Genomic DNA, 22670 nt, shown 5'->3' with positions numbered 1-22670 from the left:
AATTGTTTACAATAGTATTTCAATTCAAGACTACAAAAAACTGAAAATGCTGTTCTGTGGTCAGTTATATTTGCAAAATCCCTATCTCTATCTTGAATATTTGATGGACTTGCTAGTGCATTTAGGTTTCTGAAAAGTCCTGTAGTAAAGAAATGTATTTAATCCCAGTTTTCACAACTAACAGGGCCACAGATATTTTTAAAAATAATCACACAACACCTATTTGCATGATTTGAGAAATGTTGCACTAATGGGCACGCTTTAAGAAAAGATAGCAAAATAGCACTGGGAGGCACTTGCCTTCTGGATTAAATTGTTATTAAATATCCACTTGGAACAGAGAACTTTACTGGACTCTTGGATGACAAGGCTAATTTATTAAAGACCGAAAACTGCCAGTGCCATTGTTTTAAAATTGTAAATACTGACAAAGAAAAGACAACAAATATTCCAGCGGGGGGGGGTGCTTTCATTATTTGGCCTTTAGTTAAAAGCTACAACAAAACTAACCAAGGTTGTGCCAATAAAGCCATCAAGCCACATGTCCAGGGATGCACTTAACATATGCCACATGTGGCTCAAAAATCACCAACCAATCTGGTAAATGTGTCATTATCCATCTGAAAACTGCTATGTGATCCCCAGAGTGTTCCCGCTGGTTACCAAGTTCTTTGATTATTTCCACCTGGCAAGAAGTAATTTGGTCTTACCTATCTCTTTGCTGGGGCTCTGAATTCTTGCTTATAAATTCACCACCAATGAAACACAGCAGGAAACCAGAGAATAGAATGAGCAAAAGCTTAACAATGTAATAGCAAAAGCTTAGTAACTAATGGCAAAAGCCACAGGGAGAAATGGGTACTGGTCATGGATAGATAGTTCTATACATTTCATACAAAAAGAAACCCAAATGGCTTTTCCATAGGTGAAAAGGTCATCAAAGAGAAATGTAGTTCTTTCGGGAGGTACCAATTTTTATATTGCAATGGCAAAATATTGCCAAAAAATACTTATTAGATGACATCAGGTTGAAAAGAGTGGAGAATGAGGCCCTGGAAGGGTAGCCTCTGTGCAGAAGAATCTGGCTGTAACTCACAATTTTACATACACACACTGAGCAATCCCATTTGTAGGATTATTCTCCATGTATAAACTACTTTCCAGGGGAGAAATGACATCGTGCAGAGATTTTCAACCCAGTCTTGTTTAACAGAAAGATGTAAACAAACTAAATGCCTACCGCTAGTTAAATATCTATATAACAAGGCAGATTTATAAGAGTGATGGACAAGTTCTCCCAGTTCAGTGACTAAAGCAGAAGAATGTCTGCCATCCTGTGCTTTCTCTGTGACACGCACGTTCCATATATAGTATGAATGCATATGCACGTATGCATATGTGTTTATGTACATGTGTGTCTATGGGTACACAAGGGTACATATTGGTTTTTAAAAAAAGGCAAGAATAAACCATAATGAAAGGCAGATACAAGAGGAAAATAGTCCACAGTGCTAATGATAAGAAGAGGTGGCAGAATTTGCTCTTAGCTAAATGTAGAAAGAATCAACAACTTACAGGTCAATGGAAGCAAATTCTCCTGAGGGGCTCTGGCTTCGTGTGGCAAGCACATGGAGGGTGTTAAGAAAGTGTACCTGGTCCTCTCACACCTGGAGCCAGTGGGACCCTGCCTCGCTCAGGTCACTAATACAGACCAGCCACCAGGCTCCAGGCATGCTGGATCCTTCCACCCCATCTTGGCCCAGCATAGGATTCCTCAGCCAACAGGTCTCTGTCTAGAAATCATTAAGTACCCTGCCCACCAAAATGTGCGGAGCTTACCTTCCCCTTGTCATGGGTTCTAGTTTGTCTAAATTAGGCTCAGCTTCTACCTATGCTCATAGTCTCTGAAATCTACAGATGGAGAAAATGCAGGTGAGAGGCAGAAGTGATCACGTGTAGCAGTGGTCTCAAAGTGAGGGCTCTAGACACCAATGCTTACATACCAGCAGCACCTGGAAAATTGTTAGAAATTCCAGTTCTTAGGCCTCACCCCAGAACTGTGATATTAGAAACTCTAGGGACAGAGGCTAACATGTTTTCACAACCCACTGCTGTGTGATTCTCAGGCACAGTCAACTTTGAAAGGTACTGGTACCCAATTCAAAAAGAAAGCATCTATCAATGAAGCATAATCTCAAGCTCCAAGACCACAACTCTCCATCCATCACATGGGACACAGGGATACAAGTCTCATGCAATGTCCTAAATGCAATTTTAAACAGTTGGTAGTAAGGGAATTCTAAATTAGTGTGGTTCTGTTAGGGAGGGCTTTTTGGAACATGTGATCCTTGTGTTAATGTTTCAAAGCCACCTCAGGTTTATGTCAGGAAAGGAAGAAGAAAAAGTTCCAAGGACATTCCAGGTAAACAGGACATTATCAGCAAGAGCACAAAGGCAGGAAAGGTCTGGTCCAAGTTCACATGTGAAGAGGTGGATATTGCAGAACCACAGAATAGTTTCCAGCCAGCATTACCGGATTTTCACCAAGCCAGTGAGAGCATACACTGGCCACACCCCCTTCAACTTCAGGGCTGAAGGCAAGGAAGTGTCAAGGCTTCCAGTCTTCTAGGCCAAAAGTGGCCTAAATCACCTATGTATATTTCTTGGTCTTGGTTCCATTCCTCCTGTAGACTGAAATTCACCTGTGTGCTCCAGCAGCAGGAAAGTGTAGTCTATCTGCTCTCTAAATTTGACCAAATTGTAAGTTAATTCATTTCTCCTTTTAAAAAATTTTAATGGGGGCTGGGGATTTAGCTCAGCAGCATAAGTGCCTGCCTTGGAAGCAGGCAGTCGTGAGTTCGATCCCTGGTACCGATAAAAATGAAAATGAAAAAGACAAAAAAAATTTTTTAATGCAATACAAGTAGATATTAATAAACAAAATATTAAAAATACTCTTCTATTATGGCTTGTGCTTAGAGGTCCTTCTCATGCAGGGCTTTTCAGAGGCGGCTGGATCTAGGATGTGTGATTCTGGGATTAGGGATGTCAGGCTAGGATTAAGGGTGCCCTATCCTAGGTGTGACCTAGATGGAACATAAGGGACAGAAGGAAGGTTTGCTGTCTGCTGCTTTCTGCCTCCGTGTTATGAAATGTTTCTCCTCTGTGCTGTCCCTCTGTCATGCCACCCTGCCTTGGAGACAGCCTGCTGTGGACTGAAACTTCTACAAACTGTGAGCTAAAATAAAACTTTCCTTCTTTAACTTTGGGTAAAGAGTAGTTTGTTTCAGCAACGAGAAAAGTAACTAAGACATCTTCTTACTGCTATGAAAAAATAAAATTACTTAACAAAACAATGATTAATATCATGATCTTAAAAGAATGCTCAAAATATTACTCAGGGCACAAGACATTAAAAAAAAAAAAAAAAAAAAAAGGATTCTGTCAGCCGGGGAGAAACGGCAAGGAAGCCATGCAGCCTCCCTGTGAGCCGGCACAGGCCCGAAAGCCTGGGGAGAAAACCAGGGAAGCAGCCTTCGCCTCCAGCCCCACCCCACCCATCAGCCAAAGAACAAAAGAAACTATCAATATAAATGAGACAAAGCTATCAAGAATAAGAGGCTACTGAACCCAGAGGGCCAGGGCGCAGATCCATGCTGAGCCCCAGTGCTGAGCAACCCAGAGACAGATTTGAAATCTCCCATCGGACTGTGAGTTGAAACCGTAAGTATAGATGATCACATAGTAGGTGTGCCGTAGTAAAACAGTGCATCAAAGGTGTGCCACTGTATTTAAGTAGAAAGGCGGAGGAAAGACCTGTGAAACAATCTATGACGGGAGCAAACCTATGACATGCGCGTCAGAGGAGTCACACAGAGCTCTCTCTTTTGGTATTTGAGCCAACTGTATGAATAATTTTTTCTAAAAAACTTCAGGATTCTGGTTTAATTGCAGTGTTGGCATTTCGTGATGAATATGTGGGTTTAGATTGCAGTTCGGATACTCATTTTCTAAAACGTTTGCTATCACTGGTCTATAAGGACCAGGAGAGATTCAGAGACCGAGAACGCTATACTGGAAGTGAGCACATGAGCCCCAGGAGACAGCACAGCTGTCCCTCCCTCCCCAGAACATAAGATAGCTAAGGAGTTGAATGACTAGAAAAGAACAACGTCTCACTGAGGTAAGTTTCTTCTAATGGGAGTGTAGAGGGGATCAGGGTCCACAGAAAGTGTTTTAGGCTGGGAAAACTGAGGCAGGTTTGGGGGTTGAGGAGGAGGAGTTGAGAGAGAGAGGAAGGCTGATGACGGGTAAGGCTAATGACAGGAGCCTGTAGGGAAGGCAGAGCAGGGTGAAAATCCTCCTCCCTGGGCTGAGAAGAGGAAAGCTGAGCAGACGGTCTCACATTTCTTAGAATTCAGAAAGTGACTCAAATTGGGGAACTTGGGGAGGGTAGTGAGGGTTTGAGCAGCTTTTGAGAAAGTGGAAGGGAAATAACCCAGGGTAGGTTGCAGTGGGTTTGGAGTGATTATTCTTATAAGAGGAATCCAAATTATGCATAAAGGGCAAAGTGAAAGAGAACAATAGAAAGGAGACAGGTCTTTTCCAAACGGGAAGCATTTCAAGAGATGGAGAAGGGACGAGGGAGGCAAGGACAGGCAATAAAAAAGGAATGAATGTTTCTATGTACATGGACCAACCCCACACAAGGAATGTAAACACTGTGTACTGAAAGCATCTACCGTGTAATATTCGAAGCATTTGACTTTGTTGCAAAAACAAAACAGAAAGTTAAATGGAAAGCAAAACAGAAGACCCAGTGCTGCTATTTGTCTCTGGGAGGAAAAGAAAAAGCACAACTGCTGTGCTCTCCCTGAGCCGCTGCGACTTAAAGTGTGGACCCGCTGCATCACACGGAGTCAGGAAAGAAATGTAGTCTCAGGCCGCACATCCGTTCTCCCCTGCAGCACTGAATTCTGCTTTAACAAGATCCCCAGATCAGCTCCCATCCCTCCAGGCTCTGAGAAGCACCCCTCCAGGCCCACTGGAACCCCCAAGGCTGCTTTTACCACCACCCAAGCCTGGGAATCACCCAGCAAAGCTGCTGGGAGCTGTGACTGGCTGGCAAGGCTGAGCTGCACCCTCTCTTCCCACTTCTTGCCTCCAAACTTTGGGAGTGAGGAAACCTCTCACCTAGCTGTTTTCTCATTGAAGCAACACACTGACACCCTTTAGGGTTTGAGCAAGGGGAGTCTTGGCAGGTTTTGAAGACCTTTGAGGTGTGGCTCTACTTTCTCAGTGAGAATGTGATTACACAAAGCCCGATGGGATCCTGTGAACTACAGGAAGGGCAGAGGCTCTGCACTTCTCATCAATGTCCAGTAGAGGCTGGCTGGGGCACCCACCTGGAGTGACAGGCCTGTTGGAGGAGGATGAGCGGGCTACTGAACTTGGCCAGATTCTTTGCAGTGCTGTGGACTGAGCCCTGGTCTCCATGCATGCTAGGCAAGAGTTCTACTGCTGACCTAGTGTAGATTCTTTTTAAAGTGCAGCTTCTCTGGTAGCCTTCTCTCAATTATAGGGGCCAGGCCATGCACCTGGAGGCTTTTCAAAATTCCCCAAGTGATTCTGATGCACCAGAGGCACTGACAAACCCTAGTTAATGCCCAAGTCAGAGTCCTCTGTGGTGACAACTATCATATAAATCTACTTCAGAGGCTCCAAACTGGCAGGAAGAAGAGCAGCAGCAGCATTAAGTCTCTGTGAGCAAGAGCATCTCACTCAAAGTTGGCATAAATTACATTAATCAAAAGTAAGTTCTACAAAATGAGATACTAAGTCTCATCACTACCCTCATCTTCTTATTTCTAATCAATTACCCCTCCCATTTTACAAGTCACAGGTTACTGCGGTGTCCCTAAAGCTGAATTGACAGAATGCAGTTTATGGCTGATCACAGAAGGAAAATAAGTAGCTACAATGAAATTTTCACATGTGAAATGCATCCAAAACTGCAAATGCATCTAATTTAGTGGAATAGCTCCTTGGCACATTTTATGGATTTCCTAAGATCTCCATGTTCATCGGGCCAGCTTTATCTGTGTTTTTGGTTCCAAATAAAAATTAATTCCTATGTGCTATAGAAACTAACATCTTTAATTTCAGATTCTTTATGGAGAAGTCACATTCACCAAGTACACAATTGCAGTGGTTTCACTGACGCCACAGGCGGCCTGCAGCAGTTCTGCCATGAGAGAGGAAAATGTCCTCTCTACCTCCTGATGCACTTGTGTGCTAGCTTTTGTATAGGCAGCACAAGGAGGGCTGGAAAGCCACTCCCCTCCACCCACTTGAGTGTGGGCAACATCACAGGGCCAATCCTTCTTTTGCCCTGAGAGGGGAAAAAAATAAATAACAAAGACCCCAGGAGTTCCAGTTCACATGTGTGTTTGTTCAGTGACATTTCCCCCACTTTAATCTTATTGAAGGTTCATAAGTGTGGGTTGCATCTCATACGTGTAATTTCATCAGAGTGGATTTTGGCACACATATGCACCTTGAAAGCCCCTGGGATGACTGACCCAGTACCTGGCAATCATTCCTGTCAATCTTACCTAGAGACACAATGAAAAGTACCCAGGCCGTGATGCAAGTCCTTCAAAATCCAAAAGCCTGATTTATCTGTGTGCTATGCTTTGTACCTTCGTGTCATGCCAGCATCACTTTTCTGTTCAAACCTGCCCTAAGCACATCCTCATGTGATCTTCAATAAATGCAGTCACTGTTCCTTTACCATTGGATACATGCTTGCTCACTGTAAGAGCCTGGAACCTATCTGCTGGATCCATCCCATGGTATCATCTTGAAACCTTATCTATTAAACATTGCATTTTAAATAGTGCTGACCAATGGCCAAGTTGCCGCTGAACAGAATTCTGAACCAAATTCAGAATTTGAAAAGACTTTTTTTGGTACCAGTAATGGAACTCAGGGCCTCACACTTTCCAGGCAGGTACTGTGCCACTGATCTATATCCCCAGCCCAAGACTTTTAAAGAAATATAGCTTTGTATTTTTGAGAACAAATTCAGTCAATTGAGAACAAACCTTTGGGACCTTTCTCTTGGCCAGATAGAGGCAACCCCCAGCCTGACAGCTGTCCAGGGGTGCACACTTCAGTAGTGCCCACTAAATGTTCCTCATTCAATCTTATTCGTGGTATATTTTTAAAAAGAAAGATGAGTGACACTGAAACCTATGTCAAAAGAATCCCAATTCCAAAGTTGCAGGATATCACAAGCATAGAAGGGAGACAAACTGAGCTCTGGGTGTGTGTGTGTGTGTGTGTGTGTGTGTGTCACGTGCATGTGTGTGTGTGTGTGTGTGTGTGTGTGTGTGTGTGTGTGTGAAAATGATATCCATGGATGCTTATGGAAGGGTAGTGAAGCAAGTGAGTATTCTCATGAAAAGAATGGGAACTAGAACACAGGTTTTTGGAGATAGGAAAGGGAGTTGGGGGCAGAGGCAGGAAAGAGACAGGAGGGTAATGGGGAAAAAATAATCAAAATATGCTAGTGCAGGTACCAGTATAGTGAGATGAGCCTCATTGTTGTGTATTACTCATTCTCCCTGAAAACAGGTCATTTATACAGGCGAGTAAAAACAAAACCCAACTGATTGCTCTAAGGACTGCAGTCTGAAGCTCAGTGCTGTGACCTTATGGTTAGGAATTTAAGATGCTTTTAGTCCCCAAACACAAGGGGACACTATTCTTTTCTAGCCACTTCACCTTAGATTTCTGACTGCGGGTCACGCGACAGTAGACATCCTAAGGAATTTTGAAACTCATCAGGTTCACAACAACAGCCCTCTCCTTGTCAGCAAAGCTCCTCACCACCGTTACCCATTGCAACGGGGGCCCACCATCTGCTCAGGCAGAATGGATGTTCCATAGGCAGCTGCCTCAGGGCCTCCCATCTCCTCTGCTCCCCTGCTAAGTAACTTTATTAATTACTCCCTAACCAAGAAGTGGTGTCTTTCTGGTTTCCCTGCCCTCACTCGAGGCTGACCCTACTGACTTACTTGGAACCAAGAGAACAGAGCAGAGAGGATGCTGCAGGACACCACAACCAGGTCAGAGAAGACCATAAGGCCTCTGCTTCAGCCTCTCTAGATGCTGGCCCTGTTGTGCCCTAAGGCCTTGAGGATGGTGTCCAGCCCTATGAGGCGTGGCCTCATGGTTTCCCAAACCTCAGCTCTTTTGAGCCTGTCTTTATGTTTCAGTACTGGTTGCTGCCTCAATGTGGAGGCTTCTGGGAGCTAATTTCATCTCACATTTGCTCAGGACTCACTCTGGGGCCTCACATCTAAGAATTCTGCTTCCCTTAGACCTGTTTGTTCCCTACTCAGACCCGGGGTGAGACACTCAATGTGTTCATGGATATCTTGAGTCTGAAACACACCACACACAGCCTGAAGTTCAAAAACTATCCCAGAATAAGACAGGTTCAACCTTAGTCTCACAGTCTCAAGAGATGATGATGATGGACAATCTACAATAGTCCCTCAACCTTTAAGTTACACTGTGATAAGAGGCTCAAGGGGAGTGAAACAGGGCTTGGTATAAACCCAGAGCAGGTAAGTACTTCACTTTTCTAACTGAATCCTTACAACTTCCTTACAAGGAAATTCCTAATATTAAGCCTATTTACAGTGGGAATATTGAGAAACAGAAAGGAATTCCTTCCTTAGGGTTACACAGCTAGAAAGTGGTGATGGCAGGTCTCACGCCTAGTCCTGCCACTTAGGCATCAGGCTCTGAGCCTTGCATAGGCACACAGGCCCTGTCCTTGGCAGAGCATGTTGGGAAAGGTGAGCTGGTCACGGTAGAGTCTGTAGGCAGGAAGAGAGTATGATTTGAAACAGGAATGCACAAGGGTGGTGGTGGGGAGCAGCCAGCAAGGAGAGATAGAATGAAGAAGATGATGGTTCCAGAGGGAGGCTCTGTTAGAAAGCTTGGACACTTCAGAAGACACAGTGGGTCAGGGATTTAGCTCAGCGGCATAAGCGCCTGCCTGTCAAGTGTGAGGCCGTGAGTTCGATCCCCGGTACCACAAAAAAAAAAAAAAAAAAAAAAACCAGTGGAAGAAAGAAGCTCAACAGATTTGGCACCTGAGGTCTTGGGGATATCTATATAGATAGATACCTAGATAGATAGAGATATCTATATTAATATTTTCCCCCTCATACTGAGGATCAAAGTCAGGGCCTCATGCATGCTAGACAAGCGCTCTAGCACTGAACTATACTCCCAGGCTTCATAGTGACCTTCAGAAAAGCATTATCTGTGAGCTGACCCGGCAGCCCACAGTGGGTAAGAAGCCATTGGAGTTGGAGGATGGTGGAGAACAGGGTCCCAGAAGCCTGGCTGTAAGAACAGGAGACAGGATATTCCAGTGACAAGGTTCCATGGGACATGTATGCGTAAACCCGCAGGAATGGGAAGATGACAGAGTTAGCAGATAACACACCTTTGCAGTGAGACTCCTGGAGACTGTCCTCATCCATCCCCCTATGCTCAGAAGGGTGAGTTAGTCTGCACCAACCCAGGAAGCTTACTTCTTCCCTAGGACTTTATCTCTGAGTAGTTCCTGTTGGTGCAGAATTACCCAGGAGCTGGTCTGGGGACAGGGTTCATGGAATAGTAAGCCAAAAACGATTTATCTCACAGTTAAAGAATTTTGAGACTCTCTGGCTGATTAAGGTCCATTTTCTTAAAGCTAAAACTTCTTAGATCCTTTTATTCTAATAAAAGCTTTCCAGAGAATTCCAGGCTTCTGATTTGAGGGCCTAATCTGTGTCCTGGATGATTTGGCAGAATTAGCATTCTTTTTTTATTTCTCTTAAATTTTAAAAAGTTTTTTATCTTAAAGAGGGTAAAACAAAACAGAACAAGGCAGATCAGAAGAAAATAATGTAACTGACACAGGATTTCAAAGCAAGACAAGAAGAGATCAACAGTGGCTACCATAATATCTCTTGTTTTCTTCTAAATGGTTGTCTATATCTTTACACAATGAATTCATTCAAAACAAAATAGTATAAAACTGATCAAAACACAATAATGAAAGCATTATAGGCCTTCAAAACTAGACAATAGGAAAATTTATAATGTCTACCGTAATTTCTGTTGTTCTCTTCCAAAATAGCTGTCCATACCTTCATGTATATTGAAATTAAATAATACAAAACAGACTAAAACCACTCTAAATAAAGAATAAAAGCATTACTGGATTTCACAGCATGACAATAGGAAAGAATTAGCATTCTTATATGCTTATTAGACAACATGCTTATTATCCACAAGCATGGAAAACATTTCTGCTGGTTTGAATAAATCCTTGCTCAAGGTAACCAAGAGTAAAGTTATTTTAGTGAAGGCTGTGGGCTTATCTTCACACACATTCTAACTGCAAATTTGTACCTTTGCTGGATTCTCACAATACACAATAAAGATCCTTCAATAGAAGAGCCATTTCAATGGGTCTCTCAAAATGCTTGTTTAACATGAAAGCTCAGCTGGCTACCACATGTTCTTTCTTTAAAAAAAGAAAACCAGCTTTCTATGCAAGAATCCAACAATGATGTCACTAAAAAAAAGGAGTTTGCTCACACTGGAATGGGCCCAGGTCCTGGTTTTACTCAGGGGATGATACTGCACAGGGTGACTAATGGTGTCCCAAATACTTCGAAAGAAATTATTGGTGATGCTCAGTGTCAAGAAAGACACATAGTTAAAAAAGGAAAGGCCCGAGTGACACCAACCTTAACTGGGATAATGCCTGAGAGAGAGAGAGTACCTCTCTTTCCCTCCTTGCTCATGCACATGTGTGAAATGGGAGCAAAGAGATCTGGCATTTACTGAATGTTCCCTGTGTGCTAGGAAGGGCAGACAGAAGGGTTAGGACAATTTTTATTATGAGTCACAGGCCAAGTTACTTGACAGGAGTTTTAAAAAATGAGAACCATTAATATCCCCGAGGACTACAAACCTCCCTGGGTAAAGGCTATGAAGAACTGATATTAAGCCCACTACTCTCAGTGCCTGTATTATAAAATAGGAATCTACCACAAAGACGATCTGTGAACTGAGTGACTACCAGAATGCACAAGGTGAGTTGGAAAAAAACAGAGGTGAAGGTTTCTACCCACAGCGTGCTTCTCTGACGGTGCTGCAGGCACCCAACCCCAGGCTCTTCGAGCTTCCTGAACCACAGGTCTTGACCTGTGATTGTGAGGCACCAACTGCAAAGTTCACCCCTCCCCTCCATGGAGCCAATTCTCTGCCAACTCACCAGCTATCTATGTACTGCAAGATTCTGAGATTGTGATAGCAGAATCACAAGTGCCATGGGAGAAGGAATGAGGAAGAAGCATGCTTTTTCCACCCTCTGGGCAATCAGCTAGAATTCTCTTGCTAACTTGCCAGGCTACTCATTTTTAAATGCAGTCTGCCAATGTCACCAGAGGCCCACACTGGGCAGAGGCCACCTCCTGTTCCTGATGGTGACTGTATTTTAATTTCACTCACTGGTCATCATTTTAGTATCTTCTGCTTTGCTGCTGGAAGCTCATACTGTCAATACTTAACAGATTAAAATTATACCCTGAAATCTACACTCAGGACTAATTTGTCTATCTATTTGATATGGAATGCAGGGGACACACAATCCACATGAGTCAAGGGCCACCCAGGTTTTGTAGCCTGCATTAGGAGTCCCTCTGGGATGTCTAGGCTCCCTTACCCTGAGACTGTCCCCACACAGGAGCAGCAGAGCACCCTCATCACAAGAACAAGAAGAAAAGTCCTTATAGAAGTGAGGTTTCATGGCCTGCCTGTTTTTGTTCAGATTAAAACTGCTCCAAAAGAAGCCCAGTTTTAACCAGGCAGCAAGTCCAGAGGGGAATCCAGGGAGTTGAGAGGGGCTGGAGAAAAACAGGGGCTTGTAGAAAATTTGCCTAGGTCAAACAGTGGACACAGAGACTTTGAGGAAGGCATATGAAACCAGAGGTGACCGTGATGAAGCTGCAGGCAGTGCTGCATGGAGATTTCTGTGAAAGGCAAACAGAAGCTCTCCACTGAATCAAGGAACTATGCAGGAAAGAATTTCAGCCTGAAATCTGGGGTGTAAACCGCAGAAAAAGCTCAGCTTCTTCAGTAGAGTCACAGAGAAAGACACATTTGCCAGGGCAGAGAGCCAGCAGGAAGCAGAAAAGCCACAAGGGAAAAACAGTGGTGAATCAAAGTAAGACACGCTCCACTGCTGTAGGTGACCTATTGACTGTGGCCACTTTCACATGATATGGGCAGAGCTGAATCATTACACCTGGGACCATATGGCCCATGGAGTCTAAGATGTTTTCTGTCTTACCCTACAGATGAAAAGCCCCCTGATCTAGACCCTGACTCTGAAGCTTGTAGGATGTGGTTAAGAAGCACAGGCTCTACAGGACAGGCTGCTAGTGGCAAGTGGAGACCCATTAAAAAATTCCTGCCTGTGAGCCAAGGCCATTTCAGATTCACAAATGACTGAACAGAAGGTATGGAAACTCCAAGTCCACTAAACTGCCAAAGAGCTAGAAAGGGAAGAAGCCAAAGGTGCCAAGAAGTACAAAGCTATGTCCTGGTCCCAGTCCTCTAAAACTCTGGGGAACAGCCCAACATCACTCCCCAAAAGGCCCACACTACTGAGATGCTTTTAAGAATCTGCTTCACTGAGTGGCACTCCAAGGACTGGTGGACAAACAAAAGACAAATTCCAAAAAGTGGCATCTACTGGTTGATTTATTAACCAGTTGTTCACCTTATTTGAGCACCACCAAGGAATTACCATTGGCCATTTATAATTATAATTATATATATATATAATTATAATTCCATATGTGGGCATGTGCACATGCATATATAAACACACAGGTATAATTTCCTAATAACGGCACCAATTAGTTTTATACACACATGTAATTATTTATGTAATTTGTGCCAACAATTTAGTAATACAAATGATTTACATCCAAAGATTGATGTGTATACTTTTATAAATTGCTATGTATAATAACAAGATAATCTTTTCCTATACAACTCAATTTTAAAAATATACGTAGTACCTAAGATGTTCTATTTTCTCTACAGAACTTGTCAGCTATGGTCTCCCAGTCCTGTGATGCTGAGGACCTTGAGTATGGGAGTCAGTCAGAGGAAGAAGATACCCTCTTAGACCACATGAAATGGAGCAGTCACCCTGGGCACATGTCAGCACAATGCACACGCTATCTAAGAGCACAGTTCCCAGGGAGCAGGCCCACCGACGGTTACCTTTTTTGATTGTATCCCGGTTTTCTTCCACTTCTCTGTTGACGCGATTCTGTTCTGGCTCAACAGCAGGCTCTTGGTCTTCAAGTTCATCCTCGGTTTCATCATCACTGTAGGGAACCACTTCATCGTTTGGCTGAGAATCTTCCTCAAATGTTGTTTCTGAGTCCCTTTCTGTATTCATTCTGCTGGCAAATGGAACTACCTGGTTGAAAAGAAAGGGAAATCAGAGAGAATGCTGATGCTTGCCCAGCTTTTGGTTGAATCTCACCCGCATCTTATTGCAACACCCTTTAACAGAGCACTACCGCACTAACATGTAAATATTTCTAAATGATGACCCAAAAATTCAACTTAATATGCAAAAAAACTCAAATATTCACTATTGATTAAATTCTTATGTAATTATATATATATAAATATATATATATGTGTGTGTGTGTGTGTGTGTGTGTGTGTGTGTGTCTATGTGCATGTCTAGCTGGGCCTCACACATGCTAAGCACTTGCTGTACCACTGAGCCACACCCCAAGCCACACTCCCTACCTTTTAAAGACATTACACAAAGTTAAGGCAAATTGTGGGTTTCTACCCAGTGAAATAAATGTAGTGGGTCATAACCGATATTAAAATTAAATAGAAAAAAAATAACGAAATATGGTCCAGATAGTAAGAGTAGGTACTGTTTGGTAAGTTTTACAAAATGGGCACCCACATTTACTAGCAATGTAGTATTCAGGGTGTTGAGTTTCTTACTATGGATGAGAACTCCCTCAGAAGTTCTGGATTCTGCTAACACTAATACCCTCAATTCTATGACACATTTTAAACACAACCATAAAGCCTCAAGCGTTTCTGATGACTTTTAGAGAACATGCTCCTTTTCCCAACTCCTTAACTACCACTGCCTAGTCTCCTTACCCAGAATTTGTGTGTCTACTGCTGCACAAAGTGACCTTACACAGGTAACAAGGACGTCCTTTGTTCTATTTATATTAAGAAAATATTTACACAAATACCGCAGATTACTTGAGTGGAGACATATAGCCTGGCATTATTTACATAAGCACCACACTACCATGTATTCAGTATTGTTACCAACAGCAGCTCACATCTACAGTGATAATGGCACACCTCACTGCACAGTGAAATCACCATGGATGGTGGCCCCTTGATACGTCCCACATCATCCTGCTGAAGTTATCAGTTGTTCTCTACAGAGAAGAAAACCCAAACTGCAGCATGTCAATGACTTCACTATAATTATTAAAAATTTGCAGAAATCAAAAGGAAAGGATACCTGGAATGGGAAAGGAAAAAAGAAGAGAAAAGACTATATCCACACAAATGTGTACATATATATGTGTGTGCATGTAAATATGCAAACAGATAATTATACCACTAATCTCTGTTAGCTCATCAGAAAGATCAGTTTGTGTTTTCATTGTCTGATTGTTTGATCATTTTTATGCCTAAATCTTGTAATCTGAAAAACTACTTTCACAATAACACTATGAAATATGTTCACTAGTGTTGTTTTGTTTTAAAAAAAAATTCTGTCATTTTTATCTTGTTTAAAAAAATTGCAGCAAAAACTGCATTCCAAGGAGAGATCTTCTATAATATGTTTTAAAATTTGAAATGTTTTAACTTAATATATCTAAATTATAATAATTATATTACTACGCTCTATTTTAATGTTATAGCTTATTACACATTTTAATTGAGTGTAACTGCCCTGAGTAAAACTGTTTTAGCCAATTGTAGCTTTTACACTAAATTTAGCATCTTGGACATCAAAATAATTTGTGCATCCACAAGTGAACATTTAGGAAATTTTAAAGTATTTATAAGGAGATTATTTTTAAAGTATTTATAAGGAGATTAGTTAAAACAGTAAAAGCCAGAAGCAATCTGTGTCTAATACTTGTGAATTGTATAAGGAAACTGTGTGTCCTCCTATAGAGGATAGTATACACTAATTTAGATTACGCATGATAAAGTATTTAGTGATGATGCAAAAGTCCAAATGTATTAACCTGAAAGTGAATTATAGATAAACATGTAGAGAATAGTCCCAGTTATTCACACAAAATTTCATCAGATGAGCATACTTTTAAAATGATCCACACAAAATGCTCAGGTCACTTGACAGCTACAGTGAGTCTTTGATAAACATTAGTGATTATTGTTGTTAGTTATTATTCTCATAATTCAAAAAGTATTATTTGCCTTAGGAAATATAAGTAGTGGTCTGTGTCAAGTTTTTCCATCTCTAAAATTACTTCTAAAATGTATCTGTCCCTCATCAAGAAAAATATTAGATTATTCCCTTAATATGGGTATACCTAATGAATGTATGTAGGTTAAACAGAGACATAAAAGCTTTTGTTCTCTGAGCATAATTCTATTCATCTTCCCCCTTTTTTTTTTGGTGCAAATGCAAATGGCCAATAGATGCATCTACTTTTAGTTGACTTTAATTTTATTTTAGCTATACAGTAAAACACTTTCCCTCTTTTCAGATTTTCTGTAGATTTATAAATTACTATTTCCTGAGATTTAATGCAAATTAGCCTTATTTTGTTTGGTAATATACTGTAGAGGCAGTTATGCTTTAGCTAATATCTATATGTAATATATTCACTTAAAAGTTTCCAAACTCTTAAAGGCAAAACATTTGCATTATTATCCCATTTCACAGATACCAAGCTTAAGGTGAAAATTGGTGAGTGGCAGTCTAAGATCTCTATTATGGCAGAGTATAAAACATTGAAAGTCTGAAAGCTCAATGTAGAAAAAAAAGGGAATAATATATTACCTTTTAACCATTGCTTAGACTATTTTCCGTTGCTGTGTATGTCAGAGTACCTGAGATTAGTAGATTAATGAAGCATAGAGGTTTATTTAGCTCATAGTGCTAGAGATTGGGAGGTTTAAGAACACTGTATCAGCTGCTCCGACAGCTGGTAAGGGTCCTTTCTCCTACATCACAGTATGCAGAGGGCATGGCGAGACTGAGCAACCATGGCAGCTTGGGTCTCTCTTTTTAGAAAGCCACTAATGGATTTCTAGGGCCCTTGGGACCTCATTTAATTCTAATTACTTTCAAACTATCCACCTTCCAAATACCATTAGCATGTGACTTCAGGTTAAATTTAGAACACATAAATTCTGAGACACATACCCAAGCCATGACAACCACCTTTTTTTAAATTTTAAAGAGAATATATCAAAGCAAAACAGAACAAATAGATCAGAACAAAGCAATGCAAACAACACAGGATTTCAAAACAAGACAACAGGAAATCAAGAGTGGCTACCACACAGTGTCTCCTGTTTTCCCCTAAATAGTTATCCACATCTTCACACACAATGAATTCAAACAGGACAAAATGATATAAAATCAATCAAAACAAAAGAATCAAAGCATTACTGGACTTCACAAAAAGATGATAGGAAATCAGCAATGGCTACCATAATGTGTCATTTTCTTCAAAGTAGCTGTTCATACCATCACACGAAGTAAAATCAATTCTTGTAAACTCTTTAGGAGAGGTTCTAGGCAGGTAAAAGCCTATATGACAACCATCTTTAAAGGTGAAGTTCAGTGGCATACAGTGTATCTATATTAACATGTGGTAAAGAACCAGTTTCATCATTGCTACCACGCTGCCAAGTGTTCAGATGCAGAGTTCCCAAATTAGGACAATACACAGTTCTTTAAGGCTTGAGGAAAGGATGGAGAAATATGAAAGAAAGGACTCGACAACCCACATGAATGTGATCCAAAGTAAGCAAGACCTAGAATAGCCAACCACCCTACACCCAGGCAAGTCTGTGCAGGCCAAAGTAGTAAGCAGTGTGTGTGTGTGAGTGTGTGTGTGTGTGTGTGTGTGTGTGTGTGTGTGTGTTCTGTTGTGTGCACATGTGTGTGTATAATACAGACATACATGCCAATAACTTAGCTGTGTTGTTTTAGACTACCAAAGGAAAACTAAGAAGAATAATTTCTTCGAAGCTCTAAATTACATAAGGAGTCTGTCTAGATCCATAAAGCAGGTTCTAGACAGTAAGGAGACTGCTCCAGCACGCTGCAGCCTGGTATGCATTTACTCAGCATCCACTAAGCACCTTCAAGGCACAAAGTACCACACCTCAAAACTGAGCCACAAAGGGGCATCCAAGTTACTGAGGGCTACAGGTAGAAGATGCAGCAAGGCCAGTCATGTCTGCCCCAGGAATGCCTCCAATCCATCCTTTCCTCCTTATCATCCTGGCCAACAATTTAACCTCAAGTGACAATCATTTCTCTCCCAAAAATGCTGCAAGAAGTCTCCGCCATAATCAGCTTCCACAGTCACCAGAGCCGTGCTGTTCTCCTGCTTCATATGTGTGACAGATTAAACACATCGACTCTCTTATGTGATATAGATTGACCTGTGGCCTGCTTCCCATGGTCCACATGTTCAAATCCTAACCCTGCAGTATGACTGTTTTTAGGAGGCATTTAAGGTTAAATAAGGCCAGCGAAGCAGGGCCCTAATCCAATGAGGCTAATGCCCTTCTAAGAAGAAGAGACTCCAAAAATCTCTTTCTCCCCCCACCCGCATGTAGAAAAAAAGGCCACATGAGAACACAGCACTAAGGGAGCTATGTGCTACCTAAGGTAGGCCAAGAAACTGGCCTCACCAGAAACCAGCCCTGCTGGCATCTTGTTCTAGAATTTCCAGTCTCCAGAACCATGGGAAAACAAACTTCTATTATTTAACCACCTGGTCCATGGTATTTTGTATGGCAGTGTGAGGAGACTAATATACTTTTGTTTCAGATGGTACTTTAGACTAAACTCATATACTTTCCCTCAAAACCTTCCTGTATACTCCTCCAACTTCCTCCTATGTCATTTCTCCTCAGCTCCATACGTTGCTCTCAGTTTCTCAAGCAAACTGGTCTTTCCTACCTCAAGGCATCTTTGTATTTTTATTTCTGTCTCTTTGTGTCTGTCTGTCTGTCCACATATCTGACTGTCGGTGTCTCTTCCCCCACCCCACCCCCTCTTTCCATCTCAGGATTGAACCCAGAACTGCACACATGCTAGGGAAGTGATCTAGTACTGAGCTACACCTCCAGCTCTACAGTTTCAACTTTAATGTCCCCTTCCACTGATGGCATTGAGCAGGTATCTGCCTGCCTCTGCTGCCACTGGCCTCCTGACCACTGACATTTCTGTCTGCTTCCTAGCGCTTACACAACTCATAAATACCCACTTGCTTTTACTTACTTATTATGTGCCTGTCACACTAGGCCACAAACTCTACAGGAACACAGTCTGTGAACCCCAGTACCACACAGTTGGCATTCAAAGACCAGAGAAAAAGCAAATAAACCTCCAGTATTTTCCTTGGGACTCGGAGAGTTGGATGCTACCAGAGTGCTCTGCCACATCCTCAACAGTTCACACCAACTGCAGAGTAACAGATTCCAGCATTTATCGGATCAAGGATAAACACTTGAGGACAATGAGGAGGGGAAAAAGAGGTTCAGAAGTCCTACCATTTGGAGCTTTTTAGGATTTTTGACTCCTTCAAAACCATCACTACTTATTGCCCAAGATTTTTAACACGCACATGAAACAGAACAAGTTTTCTGATAAGGGATTGAAGGTACTGAAGGTAAAGACCCACCTTTCTTGTTTATAAAAATAACTCCAGCACTTGGTATAGTGCTGTCATGGAGCGGGCAATCTCGTCTGTATGTGGTCTACTGCATGTTTTCTTAAATCTTTAATGGGACATACTCTTACTCATCTAGGTATTGTCTGCTTTAGCATGATAGTAACAGAGCAAAATACAGTATTTATAATAAACTATATGGCCTCAAAGGCTCAAATCTTTATTCTTTGGCCCTTTACAGAAAAAGTGTGCTGGTCCCCAGACTAAAATGAAAGACTGCAAGAGACAGCAGCAAAACAAAGGTCAACTTCAAATGCTCTCAAATTGGATAAATCATATGTGCGTTAGGGATGTGAAATAAACTGCCACTATAGTAGAGGGGAAATGCCCCTTAGTAAAAGAGATGCCATATTGAATTGGAGGTGTTTCTTTGAGTAGATCAAAGCTGTGTAACTGGAAAAAGACACCATTCCAAATGCTTATGGTATATAATCATTGAGCCTTCCTGTAAGGATGCTGTAGTGGTACACCTTGTAACCACACTAGTTCCATAGGGCATTTTATCATTGATCATGCATGTATGAATTGGAAGTAAAAATTATTCAGCACAACAAATAGGCAAAAAATTTACCACCATTAAAAATAATTCATCACTGATTTCTTAATTCAAGGATTTTTTGGTCAAGTGTTTTTAGAAGTTATCCTTAATCAGCTTAGCTACAAGGAACTGCTAAAGTTTTCAGTTGCATGCATGTGCGTGTATAAGGTTTCAAGTTGCTGTATAAACATATATGTTTAACATATGTACTGTGTGCTTCTGAAAAAATGATGCCATGTTTGATTTCAATTTTATAATAAATATGATTTAATCAAATAAATATGCAATTTTACATTGAAAAAAGTAAATAAACATACTAATTAGTAATACAAATGGACTCAATTCAAATCAAATCCACCTACATTCTCTCCCAAGCGTACCAGTCTTCAGGGTAATCTCAGTCTGGATAGTATCACACTGAATATTAAAACAGTTACAGAGCATTTCATTCTTTATTTTTTGTGGTGCTGGAGATTGAACCCAGGGCCTCATGCATGCTAGACAAGTGCTCTACCATTGAAGTACATTCCAGCTCTATTCACATAGCTGGAATTTATAGCCCAGTGCACATGGTTACCACAGAAAGAACAATACCAAGGTTGGAATGTGAGTAGGTATGTGTGAAATTCAACTTCAAGAAATGAGCTATAGGAAGCATAGAAAATAGGGATCAGTCTGCAATTACTAGGCATAAAACAGGCCATCAGGAAAGAGATCTGGGTGTCTGGGAAGGACTGTATGGTCATGGCTTTAATGACAAGCAGTCAGAATGTTTCTGAGCCAAGTACTGCTGGTTCTCTAGCTCAAGAAGTAACACCCAGTGATAAAGAGCAGAATTTGCTGCTTGGATTGAGAGGCAGCATGATTGTAGGGAAAGAACACTGACCCGCATTCAAATCTTTTTTGGGTATTTGTTGTTTGTTTTTTTAATTTTTGGGCCAGGGGATTTGGACTTGCTATAGAGTCCAAGCTGTCCTTAAACTCCCTATGGAGCCTAGGCTGGCCTCAAACTTGCAGCAATTCACCTGCCTCAGTTATCTGAGTGCTAGGATTCAAGGCATGAGCCACTCAAACCTAGCTGCATTCAAATCTTGGCTCCCCTTTTCACTAGTTAAAACTCAGGTACATTTTAACATTTTGGAAGCATACATTTCCCAAAGGCAAAAAAAAAAAAAAAAAAAAAAGCAGCAGGAGGAGGAATGTTTATATTTCATATACTATAAGGGTTAATTTAGATAGCTAATGACTATGAAAACCCCTAGCAGTGTCTAACAAATGGTACATACCATGCAGGTATTAACTTCCATTCCCTACTTCTTGTTCTTGAGAAAAACACTTCCAAGACAAAGACTCTAATCTACTAAGGAGGAAGGCTCTTCCCAGGCCCCAGCTCCTCCCTGACAAACAGGGCTTCATACATGGTGTGGTCAGGGCCTGCCGAGTCACTAGTAGCCAGATGTTGTGGTTTGCATGTGGCTTGTTCTCCAGGGCTCCATAGACTGTAGGTTAGGACTTGTAAGAGGTGAGGCCAGACAGGAGGTTTTTGGGTCAGTGAGGATCTGTCCTGGCAAGGGACTGAGGGATTTCTCAGGAGACAGATTAGTTCTCTAGAGATGGTTGTTATGAAATCCAAGCCTGCTGCCCCTCACCCTCCAGTTCCTCTCTGGCTTCCTGTTTGAGATGTGGGTCCCCAATATGTCCTTGGTAATGCCATTTCCCATGAGGTGATAAAGCTGAGAGAAAAGTTTCTCAAACCTGCACCATACCATTAAGAGACTCTCAGTCTCCAAAACTGTGAGCTAAATAAATCTCTTACTAAGTTAGTCTGTCTCAGGTATTTTGTTACAGTAACAGAAAGGTTTCTATACAACTGAAGTACATTGCCAGGACTTGGTGTGCGTAGCTTTCCCCACTTTGCCATTTTTGTGTAGTCAGAGGCTGGCAAAGCCAGCCTTCCTCTTTTCCCCACTATTGCCTCTCAACATCCCTCTGTTAGTAGACTGCACACTTTCCTACAGGTCTGCCTAAAAATAGCAGGGACAGGAATAGTAGGAAGCAAGAAGTGTCATTTAGATACTGAATTTTATTTGGATTTTTCCAATTTATAAAGAATGTGGTGCCTCATTCTCCATTTGGGTCTCTGAAATATCCAGTCCTCTTGGTCATAAATTCCAGAATAAAGGGTTTGGTAAATGGCAGGATTTTTAAACTTGAACCTTTAATACCCATTGCATATGAGTACTCAGTTACCTAATAATTACCCATAAAGTGACTAGATGAGTGGACTCTTGTTCCTTTTACAGAAGAGGAGGCATTGAAATAAAGGGAAAAAAGGGGCAGCATAGGCCAGAGAGAATTAGTTTTCTTCCTTTGCAACAATAAGATCCTGTATGCCCACACTCTGGGAAGCCGAGGCAAGAGAATCTCAAGTCTGAGCCCAGCCTGGGCAATTTGGCAACTTCATTGGCCCCTGTCTCAAAATAAAACACAAAATGGGGTAGGGTAGGTTGAGGATGTAGCTCAGTGTGAAGGCCTGGGTTCAATTCCAATGACAAAAAAAAGAATATATAAAAAAACCAATAAAATAAACCCTTTGATATCACTGACGTCAGAATAAGGAAAACAAAGCTCTTGTTGCTTTCACAAGGTTTGTAAACTTAAGTGAAGGAACAAAAAAAAAAAGTTGCATTTTGCCACTAACAGAACAAAGTAATCTGTATGCATTCATAATAGCAATGGGAGCACACAGACTGAAAAGACCCAAGTCCTAGTCAATGACATCTTTGTTGTGTAACTTGATTTGTGTCCAGGGAGACCAAAGCTAAGATGAGAAGATCTATAATATTCATTCTTGCTCATTCTTCATCATTTCTTTATAGCTTTTAAAGTCCTCAATAAGAAAGAGTATTTCTGAAATATCCTTTTTCTCATTTTACTTTATTATTATTAAACATAAGGCTGTAAATACTTAACATGATATGTAAGTGTATACATTGTTTTTCTATATATTCTATGCTATTTTTTAT

The 22670-nt window shown here is 41.3% G+C and overlaps 1 protein-coding gene across 2 annotated transcripts in view; it reads right to left on the bottom strand.

Annotated features, from left to right (window-relative positions):
- Positions 1-22670, bottom strand: part of Atp8b1 (ATPase phospholipid transporting 8B1) — a 126784-nt gene that overhangs the window by 51350 nt on the left and 52764 nt on the right. For both annotated transcript variants that reach the window (XM_063231563.1, XM_063231562.1), the window contains exon 2: positions 13375-13576. In XM_063231563.1, coding sequence (XP_063087633.1) covers positions 13375-13555 — 181 coding nt within the window. In that variant the 5' untranslated portion in view covers positions 13556-13576. The remainder of the gene's footprint in view (positions 1-13374; positions 13577-22670) is intronic.

Source organism: Cavia porcellus, unplaced genomic scaffold (assembly GCF_034190915.1).
Source record: "Cavia porcellus strain 051 isolate PalLab524CR breed Dunkin Hartley unplaced genomic scaffold, mCavPor4.1 scaffold_20, whole genome shotgun sequence".
Taxonomy (NCBI): domain Eukaryota; kingdom Metazoa; phylum Chordata; class Mammalia; order Rodentia; family Caviidae; genus Cavia; species Cavia porcellus.
This window is presented reverse-complemented; position numbering and strand designations above follow the sequence as displayed.